The sequence below is a fragment of the Neoarius graeffei genome, chromosome 14 (assembly GCF_027579695.1).
Source record: "Neoarius graeffei isolate fNeoGra1 chromosome 14, fNeoGra1.pri, whole genome shotgun sequence".
NCBI lineage: Eukaryota > Metazoa > Chordata > Actinopteri > Siluriformes > Ariidae > Neoarius > Neoarius graeffei.
The window spans coordinates 49662063-49683144 of NC_083582.1; the positions used below are offsets into that span (position 1 = coordinate 49662063).

Sequence of the window (21082 nt, forward strand, 5' to 3'; positions counted from 1 at the left end):
AGCATGGGCCCTGGCAAACTCTAGGTGGGCTTTTTTGTGCCTGGGCTTTAGGAGAGGCTTCTTTCGTGGACGGCATCCATGCATGCCCTTCCTCTGCAGTGTACGCCGTATTGTGTCACAGGAAATAGTCACCCCAGTTTGGCTTTCTACTTCCTTAGATAACTGCAGTGAGCTTGCATGCCGATTTTCTTCAACCCTTCTCACCAGAAGGCGCTCCTGTCGAGGTGTTAACTTCCGTGGACGACCTGGACGTCTCTGTGAGATGGTTGCAGTTCCATCTTTCTTAAATTTTTGTACCACTTTTGCTACAGTATTCTGACTGATAAGTAAAGCTTTGCTGATCTTCTTGTAGCCTTCACCTTTGTGGTGTAAATAAATTATTTTATTCTACACACACACACACACACACACACACACACACACACGTATGTATATTTGTAATTTACAGTACCAGTCAAAAGTTTGGACACCCCTATTCCTTCACAGGCTTTCCTGTAGTTTGACTATTTTCTACATTGTAGAACAATACTGAAGACATCAAAACTATAACACATGGAACATAGATGGAATTATGTGGTAAACACAAAAGTATTTAAAAAACCAAACAAACCAATGTTTCATCGTTAAGATTATTCAACGTAGCCAGCGTTTACCTTGACGCTTTGCACACTATTGACATTCTCTTAACCAGCTTCATGAGGTAGTCACCTGGAATGCTTTTCAATTAACAGGTGTGTCTCGTCAAAAGTTAATTAGTGCAATTTCTTGCCTTCTTAATGTGTTTGAGATCAAACGGTAAATAGTAAATAATAAAAATACAGTAAATAGCCCGATTCGACAACTGTAATAATCCATATTATCAACTCTCTCAAATAAGTAAAGAGAAACGACATCCGTCATTACTTTGACATGAAGTGTCTTTTAATTAATGAAAATAAGATAAAAACATTGAATTAGATGCGTCCAAATTATTGACGTTGGGCCTATTCAAAAGTCTTTAATTTCACGATGTCTGGTTATTTGATTAGTCGATGGGTTGTTGATTTAGGCCCTGTCCACACGGCAACGGATTCAGGTGAATCTGATAAAACTTTTTATCGTTTCGGCCTGGCGTCCACACGGCACCGGCGTTTTGGGTGCCCCAAAACGATATTTTTCGAGAACGGTTTCCAGAGTGGAAAAATCTGGCAACGGCGCCGTTGCGAAGTCGTCTGGATGAGTAGAACGGATTTGTTTACGATGACGTCACAACCACATGACTAGAACAAGCAGCACTCACTCATTCACGCCGGGTAGAAGAAGGGGTTTATGCGCATGCGTCCTACTTCTTCTATTGTTCTGGTGTCTCCGATGGGACCGTCTTACAGCGCACGTAGAAGTGTGGCATGTGTATTGCATCGTTTTCAGCAAGCGCTGCGTTGCCATATGTACCTGATATTTTACTGATCCGTTGCCCATGTGGACGCGATGATTTTTTTTTTTTTTTTACCCGCTAAAAAAAAAAAATCTTGTTGTCGTGTGGATGTAGCCTTATTCGTGTGAAGGAAAGTGTCTAATTAGGCAGGCTTAGGGCTGTTACCCTCTCACATGGATCTGATGCATTTTTAAAGGATTATGTACAAAGCGTGTTTGCAGGGATTTCCTTGAAATGTTGTTGCTACAAGGGCTGTGCTTTAGTGGCAGTGCTCTAAAAATATTAGTCTTTTTAGTGACCGTGTTTTCGGTGTCGTACACCGACATGCCTGGGATTGGTTGTATTGGATTGTATTCTAAGTTTGAGGCAAGAATACTTTTTTGCAAAAAAAAAAATTTAGCATACTTTTGCAGAATGCCTTGCATTTTTTTTCCTTGAATGACTTACCAGAGAAAACATCTCAAACATTTCTCCAACGATTATCATTTTCATAGTTCTACATTCTTTTGTGGTCATATTGCTATGAACACACATCAGTCCTCTGGCTATGGGTAGTTTTATAGATATGGTTGTAAGAATTTAAAAGTTTACCTTATTTTGTTAGGTTATGTCCTGATTCACGTTTTTGTGTAATCAAAACACTAAATAAATGAATAAAATTATTACTGTTATTATTAACAGTACACTGCAACCGCATTATAATGAACTCTCTTACTACGAACATTCACATATAATGAACTAAGTACGTGTCCCCCACCTTTAGGTGGGGTTTACATTAGACCGTATCAGCGGATCATCAGATTAACGTTTTTAAAACGATTAGTGTGCACACAGCAACACCAATACACGATTCGCGTGCACACAGCAACGCCAATACACGGATACGCTCGGCTCCGCAGGCATCCTGCGCTCCAAATCACTCCGCCCTGAACAGCGAGTGCCCTCTGGAGGGTGCGCACTCCGGCCTTGCGCAGCTCACAGAGCGCGCGAGTGAAGTGAACAAGCTGTGATTCGGGACTGAGCCGCTGTGTGTGTGATCCCAGCGCACATCACTTACCACTTGCAAGTGGAAGGATGGCAAGCCTAAAGACAATCATAACTACACAATGGGCAGTATTTGCATCAGTATTTGCAGTATTTTCATACTTTTATACTCTTTAATGAAAGGTGATACAAGGCGGAAGTCCGCGCCGTTTTTCAGCAGTCGCGTCACATGACCAACGCCAGCGAATCAGGAAGGTGGATGTCACAGTGACGTTGTCCAATGAGACGCCAGCTAGAGCTCAGCACAGCGTATCCGCGTATTCTGAATGTTTACACAGCACCGGAGCTGACACGATCTGGATTGAATACGTGGACGCTGGTGGATTCCCGTTTCCCGGCGTTTCCAGGCGGTTTAATGTAAACGGACAGCGAAGAAAACGAGACAGATACGGTCTAATGTAAACATGGGCTTAGTGACAGTGAGTCGGAGTCTTCAAAAAAACATCACTGAGCCATGCACTCCTCTTTCCCCAAGAGACAGACAATAAGTAATCAAGTCCACAGTCAAGTTTTTTTTTTTTTTTTTTAAAGATATTTTTTGGGCTTTTTGCACCTCTATTGGACAGGACAGTGTAGAGACAGGAAACGAGCGGGAGAGAGAGAGACGGGGAGGGATCGGGAAATGACCTCGGGCCGGAATCGAACCCGGGTCGCCCGGATCCATGGCATGGCGCCCCATCCACCCGAGCCACGACGCCCCCCACAGTCAAGTTAACAATACGTGTGAATGGCATAAAACAAAGGCTGAAAGAGCCTCGCTTAAGTGTCAATCTCTAACAGTTATCGAGAACAGTGATCAAAGGATGAAATGACTGCTGACATCATCGGTGATTTGCAATACGTGTGAATTAATTGAATGGTGAAGATTTAGAAAATATAGTGAGTCAGTGGGTGGATACTGACAACAATACACCACTAACCTCTGTCATTAACATAACGGATAAAGAAATTATCGCCTCTGTTTGTGATCCCTTAAAGTGCATATTCTGGACCAATTTTGTTTTTTTTTTTGTTTTTTTTAATATATGAAAGTATGTCCCTTTACACACTCATTTTGCACAAGGCCATCTGTCTACAGCAGAAAAAAATAAAATAACAAAACGCGTCTGGAAAAATCCCAAAGGAGTCTGGAGCCAGATTTGTGACGTTACCTGCGGAAGCGCCAGCAGCCTGCTCGCCGAGCTTTGCACGGTTTCAGCGCACAGCCTGTGTAGACCAAGCGCTCCCATTTCTCTCTCATTGTCCGGTCTTTTGGGAAACGATGAATACTAATCCCATCGAGATTGGTGTTGCTACACCCTCCTACAATACATCTGTTAACCATTTTAATACAACCCCGATTCCAAAAAAGTTGGGACAAAGTACAAATTGTAAATAAAAACGGAATGCAATGATGTGGAAGTTTCAAAATTCCATATTTTATTCAGAATAGAACACAGATGACATATAAAATGTTTAAACTGAGAAAATGTATCATTTAAAGAGAAAAATTAGGTGATTTTAAATTTCTTGACAACAACACATCTCAAAAAAGTTGGGACAAGGCCATGTTTACCACTGTGAGACATCCCCTTTTCTCTTTACAACAGTCTGTAAACGTCTGGGGACTGAGGAGACAAGTTGTTCAAGTTTAGGGATAGGAATGTTAACCCATTCTTGTCTAATGTAGGATTCTAGTTGCTCAACTGTCTTAGGTCTTTTTTGTCGTATCTTCCGTTTTATGATGCGCCAAATGTTTTCTATGGGTGAAAGATCTGGACTGCAGGCTGGCCAGTTCAGTACCCGGACCCTTCTTCTACGCAGCCATGATGCTGTAATTGATGCAGTATGTGGTTTGGCATTGTCATGTTGGAAAATGCAAGATGTTCCCTGAAAGAGACGTCGTCTGGATGGGAGCATATGTTGCTCTAGAACCTCGATATACCTTTCAGCATTGATGGTGTCTTTCCAGATGTGTAAGCTGCCCATGCCACACGCACTAATGCAACCCCATACCATCAGAGATGCAGGCTTCTGAACTGAGCGCTGATAACAACTCAGGTCGTCCTTCTCCTCTTTAGTCCGAATGACGCGGCGTCCCTGATTTCCATAAAGAACTTCAAATTTTGATTCGTCTGACCACAGAACAGTTTTCCACTTTGCCACAGTCCATTTTAAATGAGCCTTGGCCCAGAGAAGACGTCTGCGCTTCTGGATCATGTTTAGATACGGCTTCTTCTTTGAACTATAGAGTTTTAGCTGGCAACGGCGGATGGCATGGTGAATTGTGTTCACAGATAATGTTCTCTGGAAATATTCCTGAGCCCATTTTGTGATTTCCAATACAGAAGCATGCCTGTATGTGATGCAGTGCCATCTAAGGGCCTGAAGATCACGGGCACCCAGTATGTTTTTCCGGCCTTGACCCTTACGCACAGAGATTCTTCCAGATTCTCTGAATCTTTTGATGATAATATGCACTGTAGATGATGATATGTTCAAACTCTTTGCAATTTTACACTGTCGAACTCCTTTCTGATATTGCTCCACTATTTGTCGGCGCAGAATTAGGGGGATTGGTGATCCTCTTCCCATCTTTACTTCTGAGAGCCGCTGCCACTCCAAGATGCTCTTTTTATACCCAGTCATGTTAATGACCTATTGCCAATTGACCTAATGAGTTGCAATTTGGTCCTCCAGCTGTTCCTTTTTTGTACCTTTAACTTTTCCAGCCTCTTATTGCCCCTGTCCCAACTTTTTTGAGATGTGTTGCTGTCATGAAATTTCAAATGAGCCAATATTTGGCATGAAATTTCAAAATGTCTCACTTTCGACATTTGATATGTTGTCTATGTTCTATTGTGAATACAATATAAGTTTTTGAGATTTGTAAATTATTGCATTCCGTTTTTATTTACAATTTGTACTTTGTCCCAACTTTTTTGGAATCGGGGTTGTAATTACGTGATAATATTGAAGAAATTTGCAGCACACCACCAGGTCGTTTTCTTATAAACAAACCAGCGCTAACGTAGGATTCAGAAGGAGGCGTCCCGCACACGACGTCATGAAAATCAATGTTTCCCGGGAAATCCAAAGCCTTTTTTCAGAGGCGGATGAATTCACCTCAAACGGCTTGATTTCAACTGAATTTTTCTGGTATTGCGCAAGGTAAAATAATTGCACAAAATGCAAAATGTGAAATATTTGACCAAAGTTTAATATAAAATAGGAGAATTACATTGATCTTGCTCCTGAATTTACCCGTGATATGCACTTTAACTTGGTCAGTGAACTGCGATAGTGACTCGGAAGGAGAAATTTGTAATCAGGAGAATGTGCCTAAAACTAAATCAGTCCAGGATTACAAGTTTCTTCAGCAAGTAAAGCTGATGGGATACTAGTATTGTACTGAAACAGTTTGTATGCTGGGGCAATGAGGGACTGGGAGACAGACATGACAGGTCAAGGTGCGTTTTATAATTTATCTTTGCTTTCACTTTTCACTGACTTGAAGTTTCGTTCGCACGCACACTCACATTGGGGAATACAGTTCTCTCTCTCATTACTGGCCAGCTGAAAGCCATACAGAGACGCATTAATAGACAGTCAGTAATAAGACACAGGCTTAACTTATCATGTTACCTGCTGGTTCAACCTGACTCCTCACCGTTCACAGCCGACGCTCGACCACGCCCTCGCTGCCACACGTACTTTTAGTAACTGAATGTTTACATTATTTTTATGACCTTGAAAAGAGTGACTTATTTCCTTTTCTTTGTAAATATGTAAACGAATTAAGCATGAATTATAAATTAAACACAGCTGGGCTTGTTTTAAGTAAGTGTGAACGTTTGGTGTGACAAGTGGGTCCATTTCAGTATTACAATCTTTTCGGTATAAGGAACTATTTGGGTGTCCCCCAAGGAGTTCGTTATAGCGGGGTTGTAGTAATTAACAATAATTATAATAACAAATAAGATACCTTAATCAGAATATTGTTAATGTTGACTGAAATAATATCCCAGCTGACTGAAAATTCAGATTTGTCATGAGGACTTTTGAATAACTGACTGATTGGTCATCATTCTAGCCTACCTCACATATCTCGAATGTTCAGTGGTAACTCGGTGATAAAATTTATTAATCGTGTGTGTGTGTGTGTGTGTGTGTGTGTGTGTGTCAGGAAAGCACAGGAGTCTCAGAAGGAGATGAAGCTGCTGTTAGATATGTACAAGTCTGCTCCAAAAGAGCAGAGGGACAAAGTGCAGCTCATGGCAGCTGAACGGAAATCAAAAGCAGAGGTCTGTGTGTCTGACAATCAAATTCCACCGTCCTCCTTTATCCATGCATACAGTACAGATGTCCATGCAGGCACAACATATGTTCAGTGACTGTTACCTTGCTCTTGCAGGTGGATGAGTTGAGGCAGCGGGTGCGAGAGCTGGAGGAGAGAGAGAGGAAGGAGAGTAAGAAGCTGGCTGATGAAGATGCTCTGAGGAAGCTTCGAGTGGCAGAGGAGACCATTGAACATCTGCAAAAGAAGCTCACTGCCACTAAGCAGGTATGTTTGGTACCACTCTATCAGAATTGGCTATAATGTTCATATACAGTGTAGGTGCAGATGGGGTTAAGTGATCAATCCAATTAAATCAGTCTCATTGAATTGGTCTCATTAATTAATACCATTAATTTTGGTGCTTAATAATAAATTACCAAACAGCTAAATTATGGTATAGACCCTTTTCAGTCACGTGACCTTCGTAACAGCGACCGCCATTTTGGACATGTAGTGGACTTCGGCTCGAATCGGTTTGAATGCAAGGAAGGCGACAAACATAAAAGAAAAAGGAGCGAGATGCAGAAAACTGTATTTACTAGTTTACTGTAATTATGATCTGGCAGCTATTTACACCGGATCCAGTGTAAATAGCTGCCGGAGCCAACGTCCGAGCTAGCTAGCGCGCACCGGCCCGGCCGCGAGCTAGCTAGCGCGCACCGGCCCGGCCGCGAGCTAGCTAGCGCGCACCGGAACCTCAGACGTTGGCTCCGGCAGCTATTTACATTGGATCCGGTGTAAATAGCTGCCAGATCATAATTACAGTAAACTAGAATGGAATGTTAACAGCAGTGTAATGCCTTTTCTGGCTAATTTTATTCGTCTTACCTCCAACAAAGTGGTCACTACACAAGCGTTGGTATGCCGCTATCCATCTTCTCCGTCGGTCAGCATCTACCGGGATCCGATAAAATGATAACCCTTGCCTTGTTTGTTGATGGTTACTACATCCAGGTGCACAACAATATAGTGGCATGATGGAAGTCTTGCTGAAAATAAACACTTTCTTTGCTGCAGTTCCTCAATGTTGGCTGTGGTAAACTACTGGTAGTACATGTCCAAAATGGCGGCCACATTTGTCGTGACGTCACGTGAAAAGGGTCCATATTCCAAATTATTATGATCACTTACCATATTACATAACTCATATGCACCTTGGAATTGTTTTGAGATTGGGCTACTTCAAAAATATTAGGCACAACAAATAAACACACACAGTTTCAATAATTAATTGAATTTATTATAGCAAAGATAAAAATGGATAATGGCAGTTGAAATATATACAAATATGATATATACTTGATGAGCATGTGTGTGGAAACAAAAGAATTAGCTCTGGTAGCTAACTCCACGTGGTGGAGGCCTTGTGGTCCCTTGAGACAATACAATTAGTCCTGGATGCTAATGAGACAAAAGAATTAGCCGTAGGCTAATTTCACTAGCTTATAGCATTACTAAATCCCCTGAAATCTTGATGAGGTCAAAATGTGTAATAAGGAAATTGAGGATGTTAGTAAGGAATAGAAGAAAGCATGCAACAGCCTGTCTATTAAACAAGAGATTAACAAAATAGAACAATCATCAATTCAACATCCTAAGTGTTTACAGTGTACACAATTAAACCGTTCCTGAGTTTAAATTCACACTGCTTCATAAAAGCTAATTCCTAAGACTAGTCTTTATGCCCAAAATTGCCAGTCTTACTTAGCATCTCGCTTCCAGTGCAAGATTATAGAGGTGTTCCGAGACTTTTGGAGTTTCACCATTGTGGAGACCTCCGTGAAGCACAGGGAATTTCTTGGTCCGACGCGTGGTTGCTCGTGATGAAAAGAAAGTCTCTGATCAGATAATGTGCACAGCGCTTTAATTAGAAGGATCCGGTCGCTTCTAAACTTAAATTAACTGCTTGGGCAGCAGTTTTGTAACGTTAATGATAATAGACAAACAAACCGGCTGTAGCTCAACCGAGAGAGAGAGAGCACGATTTAAGTGGTTCTACCGTGGCCAAGGGTAAACAAAAACCGTGTTGAATCGTTTTCTCGGGAGAAAGACGTCTTTTCTTGGGTTTTCTGGTGCGGGGTATCTCTTTGTGTCCAGAAGGCTTGACATCCAAGACGAGAGAGAGAAAGACGGAAGCGTTGTTCCGTTACTTATGCCTTCAGGGAGGACGTGACGTCATGGAGGACGTGACGTAGGTGATCCCGCCCAGGCGTGACATAGGTCAACGCGGAAGTGGGTTGATGGGATTTGTAGTTCGTAGACGGACTGTGTTTGAGTCACTTATGGGATTGTGGAGGAAGTGACGTAGGTGATCCCGCCCAGCCGTGACGCAGGTCAACGCGGAAGCTGGCCGATGGGACCTGTAGTTTCTTAAAGGGACTGTGTGTACCTACAACAGTATCATTTTCTCATGATTCCAGTTGTGTTGAAAGCTTTTATCATGTATATGTTGCTATGCTCAGGAAGAGGAAGCCTTGCTAAGTGAGATGGACGTGACGGGTCAGGCTTTTGAGGACATGCAGGAACAGAATAGTCGTTTAATGCAGCAGCTGCGTGAGAAAGATGATGCCAACTTCAAACTGATGAGTGAGAGGATCAAATCCAACCAGATCTACAAACTGCTGAGAGAGGAGAAAGAAGAACTAGCCGACCAGGTGCTCACTTTCAAAACCCAGGTATGCAGAAAACTAAGCACAGTATCTCTTTTGCACATGTATAAAGCTCATATTTCTATGTCAGCAGTGCAAAAGTAAGCAAGACTCTGTCATGTTCCTCCAAGGTTGATGCTCAGTTGCTGGTTGTGCAAAAGCTGGAGGAAAAGGAGGGCATCCTACAAAGCTCACTGGCTACTCTGGAGAAAGAGTTAGCATTACGCACACAAGCTCTAGAACTCAATAAGCGTAAAGTAAGGATTACATCACAGATGTGTATCATATCCCTGATCTCTTCCAAGAAAAATTTGTTATTGAACTGTGCAAGTTCCAGTGCAGCCTGCGTTCTAACGCTTTCTCTTGGCCTCAGGCTGTAGAAGCAGCTCAGCTGGCTGAAGACTTAAAGGTGCAGCTGGAGCACACTCAGGCCAAGCTGAGGGAGATCCAGGCCTCAGTGCTGGAAAACCGCAGTGCACGTGAAAGGGAGAGTGGCAACCTCAAACGTGCACAGGTACAAGTGAAACACATGAAAAGTACAACTGAAGCGTATGAGAATCCCTTTTATGCAACTGGCGCTGTGTGTCTTTCTTTTAGGAGGACTTGTCAAGACTACGCCGAAAGCTGGAGAAACAGAAGAAGGTGGAGATGTATACTGATGCAGATGAGATCCTGCAAGAAGAAATTAATCAGTATAAGGTAAAATAAAAACGGACTGCACAGATAACAGATACTATTTACCAAAAAAAAAAAAAGGATTATTCTTATTTTAGATTATTTGCACTTGTTTTGACACTGTATTGTGACTGACTCTGAATTGTTTGTCCTCAGGCTAAGCTGCGTTGCCCCTGCTGTAATACCCGGGATAAGGAGACTGTGCTTACAAAGTGTTTCCATGTCTTCTGTTACGAGTGCTTGAAGACCCGCTATGACACTCGACAGAGGAAATGTCCCAAGTGCAACGCTGCTTTTGGAGCCAATGACTTCCATCGCATTTACATCACTTAAGTTCAAGATGGGATAATTAACTTAATGTACAGTAAAGCGATGGGAAGAATGTGGATTTAAGAGCAAAGAGTATGGATGTGGCATAATATTCTGCTGAAAACGCTACTTCCGTTAGATCTGTGAGTAGTCGGTGCTAGTGACCAAATAGACAGCACATCTTCAGACTGAATGGAGTGATGGTGTGACCATTAAAGCCAATAGCACACATCAAGTGCTTATTTATAGCTACCGTACTTAAGCATATAGGTTGTATTTTCATTTGCTTAATAGTCATGTAAGTTAAAATTTTTTTAACATAAATTTGCTTTGTGTCTTGGAATGCACAGAACATCTAAATCATTACAGTCTCATTAACAGTTTTATTATACCAGTTGTGACCTTGTGTGATATTTTGCACAGTTGCAGACATTGTAAGACAGACAGTGTGTGCAATCTTGTTTTCCTTTTGGTAGTCATGTGTTCTGTTCATCTGCAGAGTACAGTAAATCCAAGGTTCAGTTTTTGATGTAATGTGCTGCTCTGTGGTTTCTGAGTAAGTGCTTTCAACGTCTTAAACCAGTGCAGACCGGGCCAACAGGATGGCTCGGATACATCCAGTCCAGAGGCACCAACAAGTTTCCAGAAAAAAAGCCAGGCGCTCACAGGCTCTTTCACTGCAAGAGTTGTAGGCTTGTCTAATAGCTGTGTAAAGTGGAATTTTTATTGGCTTTTTAGATCAACTTATAAATAAAGCAGGACATTTGTCAATCTTAGTAACGACATCTATGTAGATACCAGTCCTATCTAAAAGCATCTGGGATATCAGCATCATCGCTCATCTTTAAATTTATGCATGCTTGACCAATGTGTCTTTATCATCACAGCCCCCAAGGAGCCAGCAACTGAGGTGGAGTTTCCTCCAGTCCTCATTTGGGTCACAGAAGAATAAGATTTGTTTGCATGCAGGGGCTTACACAAACACACCGAGAAGTTCTCTGATGACCTATAGAATATGATTACGGATGTCCACGCTGAATTATTACAGACATCTAATCTGATTTTGCTGTTTGACTTGGGAAAGGTTATAGTCTAACAGCTGTGATGTTTTGGGGGCACAAATGTATACATTCATCATCATCCTGGTGTTTATTAACATGCACGATTTGAAAAATATATGCCTTTCAGAAGGTAATTTTGCAGTCGAGCTTCACATGAGCATGTTTTTCTGATTTCGCTTTGATTCAAATAAGCTCTATGCATGATGGTCTGCAAATGCAAATAGTCTTAAAATGGCTTTGATTTGAATGTTAAAGGCTCTTATCATAAGGTGTTAAGAAAACCCTTTACAATGTGTAGTCATGGGCTTTATTAATAAGAATGACACACTACCGTTCAAAAGTTTTGGGTCACTTTGAAATTTCCTTATTTTTGAAAGAAAAGCACTGTTCTTTTCAATGAAGATCACTTTAAACTAATCAGAAATATACTCTATACATTGCTAATGTGGTAAATGACTATTCTAGCTAAATTCTACTAAGGCCAAGTTTACATTAGACTGTATCTGTCTCGTTTTCTTCGCGGATGCACTGTCCGTTTACATTAAAACGCCGGGAAACGGGAATCCGCCAGGATCCACGTATTCAATCCAGATCATGTCTGGTCCGGTGCTGTGTAAACATTGAGAATACGCGGATACGCTGTGCTGAGCTCTAGCTGGCGTCGTCATTGGACAACGTCACTGTGACATCCACCTTCCTGATTCGCTGGCGTTGGTCATGTGACGCGACTGCTGAAAAACGGCGTGGACTTCCGCCTTGTATCACCTTTCATTAAAGAGTATAAAAGTAGGAAAATACTGCAAATACTGATGCAAATACTGCCCATTGTGTAGTTATGATTGTCTTTGGGCTTGCCATCCTTCCACTTGCAAGTGGTAAGTGACGCGCATGCCCGATATGCACTGAGATCACACACACAGCGGCTCAGTCCCAAATCACTGCTCGTGCACTTCACTCGCGCGCTCTGTGAGCTGCGCAGGGCTGGAGTGCGCACCCTCCAGAGGGCACTCGCTGTTCAGGGCGGAGTGATTTGGAGCACAGGATGCCTGCGGAGCTGAGCGTATCCGTGTATTGGCGTTGCTGTGTGCACGCTAATCGTGTATTGGCGTTGCTGTGTGCACGCTAATCGTTTTAAAAACGTTAATCTGATGATCCGCTGATACGGTCTAATGTAAACCCCACCTAAATGTCTGGTTTTTGGTGCAATATCTCCATAGGTGTATAGAGGCCCATTTCCAGCAACTATCACTCCAGTGTTCTAATGGTACAATGTGTTTGCTCATTGCCTCAGAAGGCTAATGGATGATTAGAAAACCCTTGTACAATCATGTTAGCACAGCTGAAAACAGTTGAGCTCTTTAGAGAAGCTATAAAACTGACCTTCCTTTGAGCAGATTGAGTTTCTGGAGCATCACATTAATTGTGGGGTCGATTAAATGCTCAAAATGGCCAGAAAAATGTCTTGACTATATTTTCTATTCATTTTACAACTTATGGTGGTAAATAAAAGTGTGACTTTTCATGGAAAACACAAAATTGTCTGGGTGACCCCAAACTTTTGAACGGTAGTGGAAGAGGAAGATTATTAAGTGAACAATTGTGGTCAGAGCATTTTTTAAGGATTTTCCACCAGGAGACCAACTGGTCTGGGCAATACAATCACAGGCCCCAGAGTCCATGCGGCTGCACCGCTGCGGCAGATTCTGTGATGCAAAGTGGTTCACCAATCACCATACAGACAAACACACTACAGTGATTACACAGCTATCAAGAGCAATTACCAAGCACTTGGGGTCACTTTGAAATGTCCTTATTTTTGAAAGAAAAGCACTGTTCTTTTCAATGAAGATCACTTTAAACTAATCAGAAATACACTCTATACATTGCTAATGTGGTACCGTTCAAAAGTTATGTCAAAGACACTCAAAGTTACACAGTAATGACATCGGATTCTGACATCAGCCATCTCAGAAACCAAATTTTAGTTTTGTTTTTCTTAACCAACATGATCTTGTGTGTATATCTTATAGATCTTTGTTTTCCTTGTTAAATTTATATTTACATGGTACTTGGTTAATTAATTGCAACTGATTGAACCAAATGATAAGACATAACTTGGTTTAAAATTTGGTCTCCCAGTGAAGCTGGTTTGGCATTGACTAGGAGACCAAATCTGGCCACTGGGAGACCATTTGGTCTCCCAGTAACTATACTGGGAGTATAATAGGAGTAATAGTTACTGGGAGCCATTTGGTCTCCCAGTAACTATGTTAAAAAATGCTCTGGGAGCATCACATATGTGGGGTCGATTAAATGCTCAAAATGGCCAGAAAAATGTCTTGACTATATTTTCTATTCATTTTACAACTTATGGTGGTAAATAAAAGTGTGACTTTTCATGGAAAACACAAAATTGTCTGGGTGACCCCAAACTTTTGAACAGTAGTGGAAGAGGAAGATTATTAAGTGAACAATTGTGGTTCAAATAATTAAAGTGTCATTTGTAGGTCAGGGCCGCACGGTGGTGTAGTGGTTAGCGCTGTCGCCTCACAGCAAGAAGGTCTGGGTTCGAGCCCCTTGGCCGGCGAGGGCCTTTCTGTGCGGAGTTTGCATGTTCTCCCCGTGGGTTTCCTCTGGGTGCTCCGGTTTCCCCCACAGTCCAAAGACATGCAGGTTAGGTTAACTGGTGACTCTAAATTGACCGTAGGTGTGAATGTGAGTGTGAATGGTTGTCTGTGTCTATGTGTCAGATCTGCGATGACCTGGCGACTTGTCCAGGGTGCACCCCGCCTTTCGCCCGTAGTCAGCTGGGATAGGCTCCAGCTTGCCTGCGACCCTGTAGAACAGGATAAAGCGGCTAGAGATAATGAGATGAGATAATGAAAGTGTCATTTGTAGTTCAGGGCCGCACGGTGGTGTAGTGGTTAGCGCTGTCGCCTCACAGCAAGAAGGTCTGGGTTCGAGCCCCTTGGCCGGCGAGGGCCTTTCTGTGCGGAGTTTGCATGTTCTCCCCGTGGGTTTCCTCCGGGTGCTCCGGTTTCCCCCACAGTCCAAAGACATGCAGGTTAGGTTAACTGGTGACTCTAAATTGACCGTAGGTGTGAATGTGAGTGTGAATGGTTGTCTGTGTCTATGTGTCAGCCCTGTGATGACCTGGCGACTTGTCCAGGGTGTACCCCGCCTTTCGCCCGTAGTCAGCTGGGATAGGCTCCAGCTTGCCTGCGACCCTGTAGAACAGGATAAAGCGGCTACAGATAGTGAGATGAGATGAGAATGAGATTTGTAGTTCAGTAGTGAACTATGTTCAGTGGAGAAACTTTTTTTTTTGTCCTCCTTTTTTCTTTTTGTTACGTCTGTGTTACTAAGTAACGTGTGTGTGTGTTTTTCCGTGTGATGGTAATAATCCCAGCCCATGGCTGAGACAGGGCTGTTTGTCAGACTGGCCTGGATACAGTGCGTGGCGTCACTGGGTGTGGTGACTTTAACGAGCCCATCGGGCTTCACATGGGTTTGTGAAAGCCTGGGGTCTATCCATGTGTCCTCCTAAACCTTCTTCATGCCTCTGCAGTGGTGTAAAGTTTCTAAAAAAATTTTTTTTGGGTTGCTGTTAGGATGAAAACTATAGACTATGTCCTCAAAAACATGGTACAAACCCAAACCCAGGTTTTTCCCAGTTCTCATGAACTGCTAAGTGTGGTAAATGATTCTAGAACTTGAGCACTCCGTAACGGGATGTCCTACACAGTGTCAGTGAAAGCTGTTCTCCAGAAAAGCTATTTCGCTGTACACAAAGCCAATCTCAGTCAGTGCAGCGAAGAGGAAATGAGTCATAAGAGCTGGAGCCAGAGCGTGGGTGTGGGCCCTCTTAAAACAAGGCCCACACTCGCCATGACTGATTCACATGCGCGCTGCTCTCCACACACACACACCACATCACCACTTTCACACTTCTCTCTCTCTCTCTCACACACTCTCTAAACGAAGCTCAATGGATATCGACACTGTTTTTCGGACCATCTGCTTGGTTCTGGTGGTTGGGACCCATTTAAGTGGAACAAACGCGGAAAAAAGTAAGAATATTCTTTCGGCTTAATGACTTTTTTTATTCTAGGATAGGACAGGATAGTGCTTGGAACATGGTGTGGTCCTTTTGGACGAAATATCAGATATAAGACTATTTAAAAAAAAAAAAAGAAAAAGGATCGCGCTTTGCTTTACGTTCTGAGTGGCTGAACATGGCTTGTAAAGTAAAGTTCCTCTTGGTATGGAGTCGTTTCCTTTAGCAGCTGGAGTTCCCACCGGTTCCGCATACCGATGGCCTGATTTCATTCCGTCACGCAGCATGATCTGATGTCCCTGCGCGCACAGGTCGCATCCCAAAATCCCACATCGAGTGCACTACGCAGTGTTCAGGACTCATCATGTAGTGCACTTTATGTAGGGAGTGTGGAGTGTTTTTGGGATGCGACCTGAGCCCTTTCACCATTATGTCTAGTTTGTGGAGTTTTGGAACGGTTTCTTGGGTGGAGCAGAGCAAGGAGAATGGATGTCTTCAGACAATATGCTGCTTGGGAAGATGTTTATTCTTCAGTGACACTTTGTGTGGTTTGGGCTGCAATTCATTAGATGTTTGTGACATGCAATGTTCAAGACATGCAATGACCTGGAACTGTGTAGGTGTAAATCCCATTCTCATCTCATCTCATTATCTCTAGTCGCCAGGTCATCACAGGGCTGACACATAGACACAGACAACCATTCACACTCACATTCACACCTACGGTCAATTTAGAGTCACCAGTTAACCTAACCTGCGTGTCTTTGGGGGAAACCGGAGCACACGGAGGAAACCCACGCGGACAACATGCAAACTCCGCACAGAAAGGCCCTCGCTGGCCACGGGGCTCGAACCCGGACCTTCTTGCTGTGAGGCGACGGCGCTAACCACTACACCACCGTGCCGCCCGTGTAAATCCACCATTTATCTCATCTCATCTCATTATCTCTAGCCGCTTTATCCTGTTCTACAGGGTCGCAGGCAAGCTGGAGCCTATCCCAGCTGACTACGGGCGAAAGGCGGGGTACACCCTGGACAAGTCGCCAGGTCATCACAGGGCTGACACATAGACACAGACAACCATTCACACTCACATTCACACCTACGGTCAATTTAGAGTCACCAGTTAACCTAACCTGCATGTCTTTGGACTGTGGGGGAAACCGGAGCACCCGGAGGAAACCCACGCGGACACGGGGAGAACATGCAAACTCCACACAGAAAGGCCCTCGCCGGCCCCAGGGCTCGAACCCGGACCTTCTTGCTGTGAGGCGACGGCGCTAACCACTACACCACCGTGCCGCCCGTGTAAATCCACCATTTATCTCATCTCATCTCATCTCATTATCTCTAGCCGCTTTATCCTTCTACAGGGTCGCAGGCAAGCTGGAGCCTATCCCAGCTGACTACGGGCGAAAGGCGGGGTACACCCTGGACAAGTCGCCAGGTCATCACAGGGCTGACACACAGACACAGACAACCATTCACACTCACATTCACACCTACGGTCAATTTAGAGTCACCACTTAACCTAACCTGCATGTCTTTGGACTGTGGGGGAAACCGGAGCACCCGGAGGAAACCCACGCGGACACGGGGAGAACATGCAAACTCCGCACAGAAAGGCCCTCGCCGGCCCCGGGGCTCGAACCCAGGACCTTCTTGCTGTGAGGCGACAGCGCTAACCACTACACCACCGTGCCGCCTCCACCATTTATAATAATAATAATATAAGCCTAGTCAAAGTGCACTATCAGTGCACACACTTGTTTCATACTTCACAGGAAGTCTTATTTTAACTCAGCTGATCTGTTCAAATCTTAAAATCTACAGAGAATGATGATGGTGAAATGTTCTGGATGAAGTCTTTTTTTTTTTTCTTAATGAGTAGATTAAATGGAACTTGTACATTTTCATAACAGTCTGAAATTACTGTCAGGTATTGTTTTGCAGAATTGTTACCTGTGATAAAGACCTTTCATTTGATGATGGTGAATTCTGTGGTACACATCCGACAGACTTTCAGTTAAGTTGAAAGTTTGCGTCAGAAGCGTGTGTAAGAAATGAAACTCAGCTGTGGCGGTGGTGTACAGATTCTCATGACGTCACTTCTCCCAGTGCCTGTAATGTTCCTGTGTAAGCACCCGGGCACTGCATCGTAGTCTAGTCAAATATTCATGCAGACAAATCACTACTTGCACGCACACACAGACACAGAGTGAGTAATAGCGTTTCCCCACAAGTGCTTCACCACATCACTTGAACGGAATTTCCCAGCTCATTTCATACGAATTAGACACGAAACTCAGGCCTCTGGATTTCTTTGACAATTTATTCACAATTATTTCTTGCACCCAAATATATAAACCTGTTCTTAATATTACACCTTTTGTTCCTCGTACAGGTTCCTCCTGTGCAAATTCAGAGTTCTTTAACAGCGATATTGGTGGTTGTGTGCCTTGCCCTACATGCATACAGTACCCCAAAACCCCAGGATGTAACACATGTGAGTTATAGTTAGTAATTAAACAAAATACATTCATGTATTGGTAAGAGCTGGATTCTTAAGCATATACTTAATTGAGTTAAATGTCAATCAACATGTCAATCTTTTTAGCTGTCTGCTTTAATATCTAACAATGCAAAGTCTAGAGTGCATTAGCAATGTACAGTAATGGAGTGCTTTTAGTAGAACTGTTCATAGTATACTGAATATTATAAATTATTTCATTGTACTTCAGACGAATGCCTTCGAAGTGGATTGCGATAGAGGTGGCTCAAAGCAATATAAGCATGATTCTAAAATCACGAGTACTTTCTCTTGCTGTAAGTTTCTGAGCAAAGAACTGAAACTTCTCCAATAATCTTGTCCTGTGCTTAACAGGCCCACCAGTCAAGCCTCATGATTCCTGGAGGGTAGCAGCCATTACCAGTTTCTCCGTGCTGGCAGCTGTGGTTGTTTTCGGAGCCTTGCTCATAGGAGTGCTAGTACATCAATGCAGGTCCAGAAGGACTTTAAGTGGTAAGAACTAAACCGATCAATACAAAAGGAGATTTTCTGTTTTTTGCATTATGCCTGATTACATTTTTCCCCCAGGTCCAAATCCAAACTCTATACTTCTATTTATACTTGAACAGTTCCTAATTCTACAGGTCACTTTATACTATTGCACTTAAGAATATTTTTGCTGCTGCGTAATTTAATACACTTTCATATTTAATTCTGTGCTGAGCCAAATTGCAACACAATTTCGTTCTGTGTACACTTGTTGCATACCGAATGACAATAAAGGTCATCTAAGTCTAAATAGAATCAGGACACAAGCACTAATAAATAAATAAATATATATATATATATATATATATATATATATATATATATATATATATATATATAATATTTTTAAATCTGAATGATTCCTGAAATTGACATGTATTCATTTTTATGGCAAGACTTTTATAACTAATGAAAATCTTCATGCCTGTCATTTAGAGCCCATCGAAGAAACCACAGGTCCACTTTATCCAGTGTAGGCAACTCATTAAGTAGGTAACGCCATGCTTTTAATGATTTCATGCTGACAAAATATGTGATATTGAAATGTGACAGTCATATGGCCCTCTGAGCACGTTGTTGTTGGTATGTTCTAAAATATTGTTTACCTTTTTTTTTTTTCTTTTTCCAGCAAAAGTGAACGGATTAGAAGAAATCAAAGTATTAAGAAAGCTATTGATTCAGCTGGCGATCTTTTGTGAACACATTGACTACAGAGTGTACTATGAGTAGCATTTGACTCTTCTAATTTATTATACTGGTAGGTCAGACATAGTGGTGATTAACACACTCCAGAATATGCAGTTGGCGTAGAGTCACCGTGATCTCAGAAACCTCAGAGACTTTTGTCCTTCACTGTGTGAGCAGACTTAAGGTGCTTTTCAAGTAGACTCCTGTACATCAGCAACGATCCAGGTGCCTTACAACAGAGAAGTGGAGGGAAAGGTTTTTTAACTTCTATTTTTTGAAAGGCATTATCTTTTTTTTTTTTATGTTTATTGTGAACACCCTTGTTTTTCTTGTATCCAGTTTTGAGCATTCATGACCCTCTGTGCACTTACAATGTTTATGAATGTTTTTTTTTTCTTCTTATAAACCCAGTGAAAACTGCCTTAACCTTCCAGAACTGTAGTGTAGAAAAGGTTGTATGCCACAAAAAATATTTTGTACAGTAACGGTTTACCTCCACATTTGATTTGATTTGTTCTGGCCTATTGAATGTAATGTGTAATCAATATTTTGTAGATAAATTGTGTATATATATGTGTCCTATGCACTGTTAGGATGTAGTCATTTTAATACTCAGAACATTAAGACAGACTGCCTTTAGTAGCCTTTCTATGGTGTGACACATAGGATAAATGGCATCTGTGGAGATACGTGTCTAAATACAGGCACATGACAAAAGAAACCCTGGTTGTTCTGTGGGGGCGTTTTGTTGACGTGGTTTGGATTAATTTCTTAGGAGTGGTCTTTGCCAGGATGACAACGTCCCATCCACAAGGCATGAGGACTCACTGAATAGATTGATGAGTATGAAAATGATCTAAATCATAGAGCAGCCATGGCATAAAAGGTTGCTGGTTCGATTCTCTGGACCGGCAGGAAAATCCATGGTTGAGCAAGACGCCCAATTGCTCCCCAGGCTCGTTGTACCTCGCTCTGGATAAGAGCGTCTGCTAAATGCCTGTAATGTAAAAATCATATGCTATGGCATTTAGCCACTCAACCTAATTAAACACCTGTGAGAGCAGATAGCGTTCCTCATCCCTCCAGTATGATTCCAAAAAGTTGTAATGATTTTTGTAGTGCCAGGGTGTGTGATGGCCCAGAACCTTACTAAGATTGTTAGTTTTTCCTTTAATTTGTCACTCGTGCGTGTGTGTTCCTGAAAAGCTACTACATATGTGTACATATGCCAGTGATTGACTAAGCTACAACCAGTAAACCCGAATCCCCAGAATGCATATTAAAACATGGTCCATTTGTTGTTACCAGTGCTGATATTACAGCATGATGCATTATAATAGCTTCCATACGGCAGATCTTTCAGTCGTCATAGCCATCATGATCAGTCACTTAAACATGCAGAAGTTGTTGACAAGTGTCCAATCACCCAACAAGCCAGAATACTGACCCACCCACCAACAGTCAGCCGTGGACATACCAAACTTCTGACAGACACTGCTGAAATACTAAGAAAGTCATCATAGTCTGTGTTTATACTTCACAGGGCCCGTTGTGGAATAACAAAGCTAGTGGTAAATCCAAGATGCGACAATTATGCAGTTTTATATTTCTATTAGCTTCATATTTTTTGCTGGTTATTGTTATGGTATTGGATCAAATTGATATTAAGGCCAGAGTTTGTCCCTTTAGAAAAGGTTTACCTGATGTTGGACTGTAAATCAGCCTAAGCATTTATAGGCAATAAACAGACAACTGTTGCATGTTCAGTGAATGTGTATAACTTGTCAAAGCATTACATTTCTAAATGTTGT

General features: G+C 42.4%; 1 protein-coding gene and 1 long non-coding RNA gene across 3 annotated transcripts in view; both read left to right on the forward strand.

Moving 5' to 3' along the window:
* rnf40 (ring finger protein 40) overlaps nt 1-11179 on the forward strand; it is a 31603-nt gene extending 20424 nt beyond the window's left edge. For both annotated transcript variants that reach the window (XM_060939913.1, XM_060939912.1), the window contains exons 14-20: nt 6624-6741; nt 6852-7001; nt 9239-9451; nt 9556-9681; nt 9798-9938; nt 10022-10123; nt 10256-11179. In XM_060939913.1, coding sequence (XP_060795896.1) covers nt 6624-6741; nt 6852-7001; nt 9239-9451; nt 9556-9681; nt 9798-9938; nt 10022-10123; nt 10256-10432 — 1027 coding nt within the window. In that variant the 3' untranslated portion in view covers nt 10433-11179. The remainder of the gene's footprint in view (nt 1-6623; nt 6742-6851; nt 7002-9238; nt 9452-9555; nt 9682-9797; nt 9939-10021; nt 10124-10255) is intronic.
* Nucleotides 11180-15299: 4120 nt separating this feature from the next.
* LOC132898370 (uncharacterized) lies at nt 15300-21037 on the forward strand. The gene is made up of 5 exons (XR_009656499.1): nt 15300-15539; nt 17931-18032; nt 18411-18548; nt 19020-19072; nt 19213-21037. It is a non-coding gene; the product is annotated as an uncharacterized LOC132898370 (long non-coding RNA).
* Nucleotides 21038-21082: the final 45 nt, after the last annotated feature.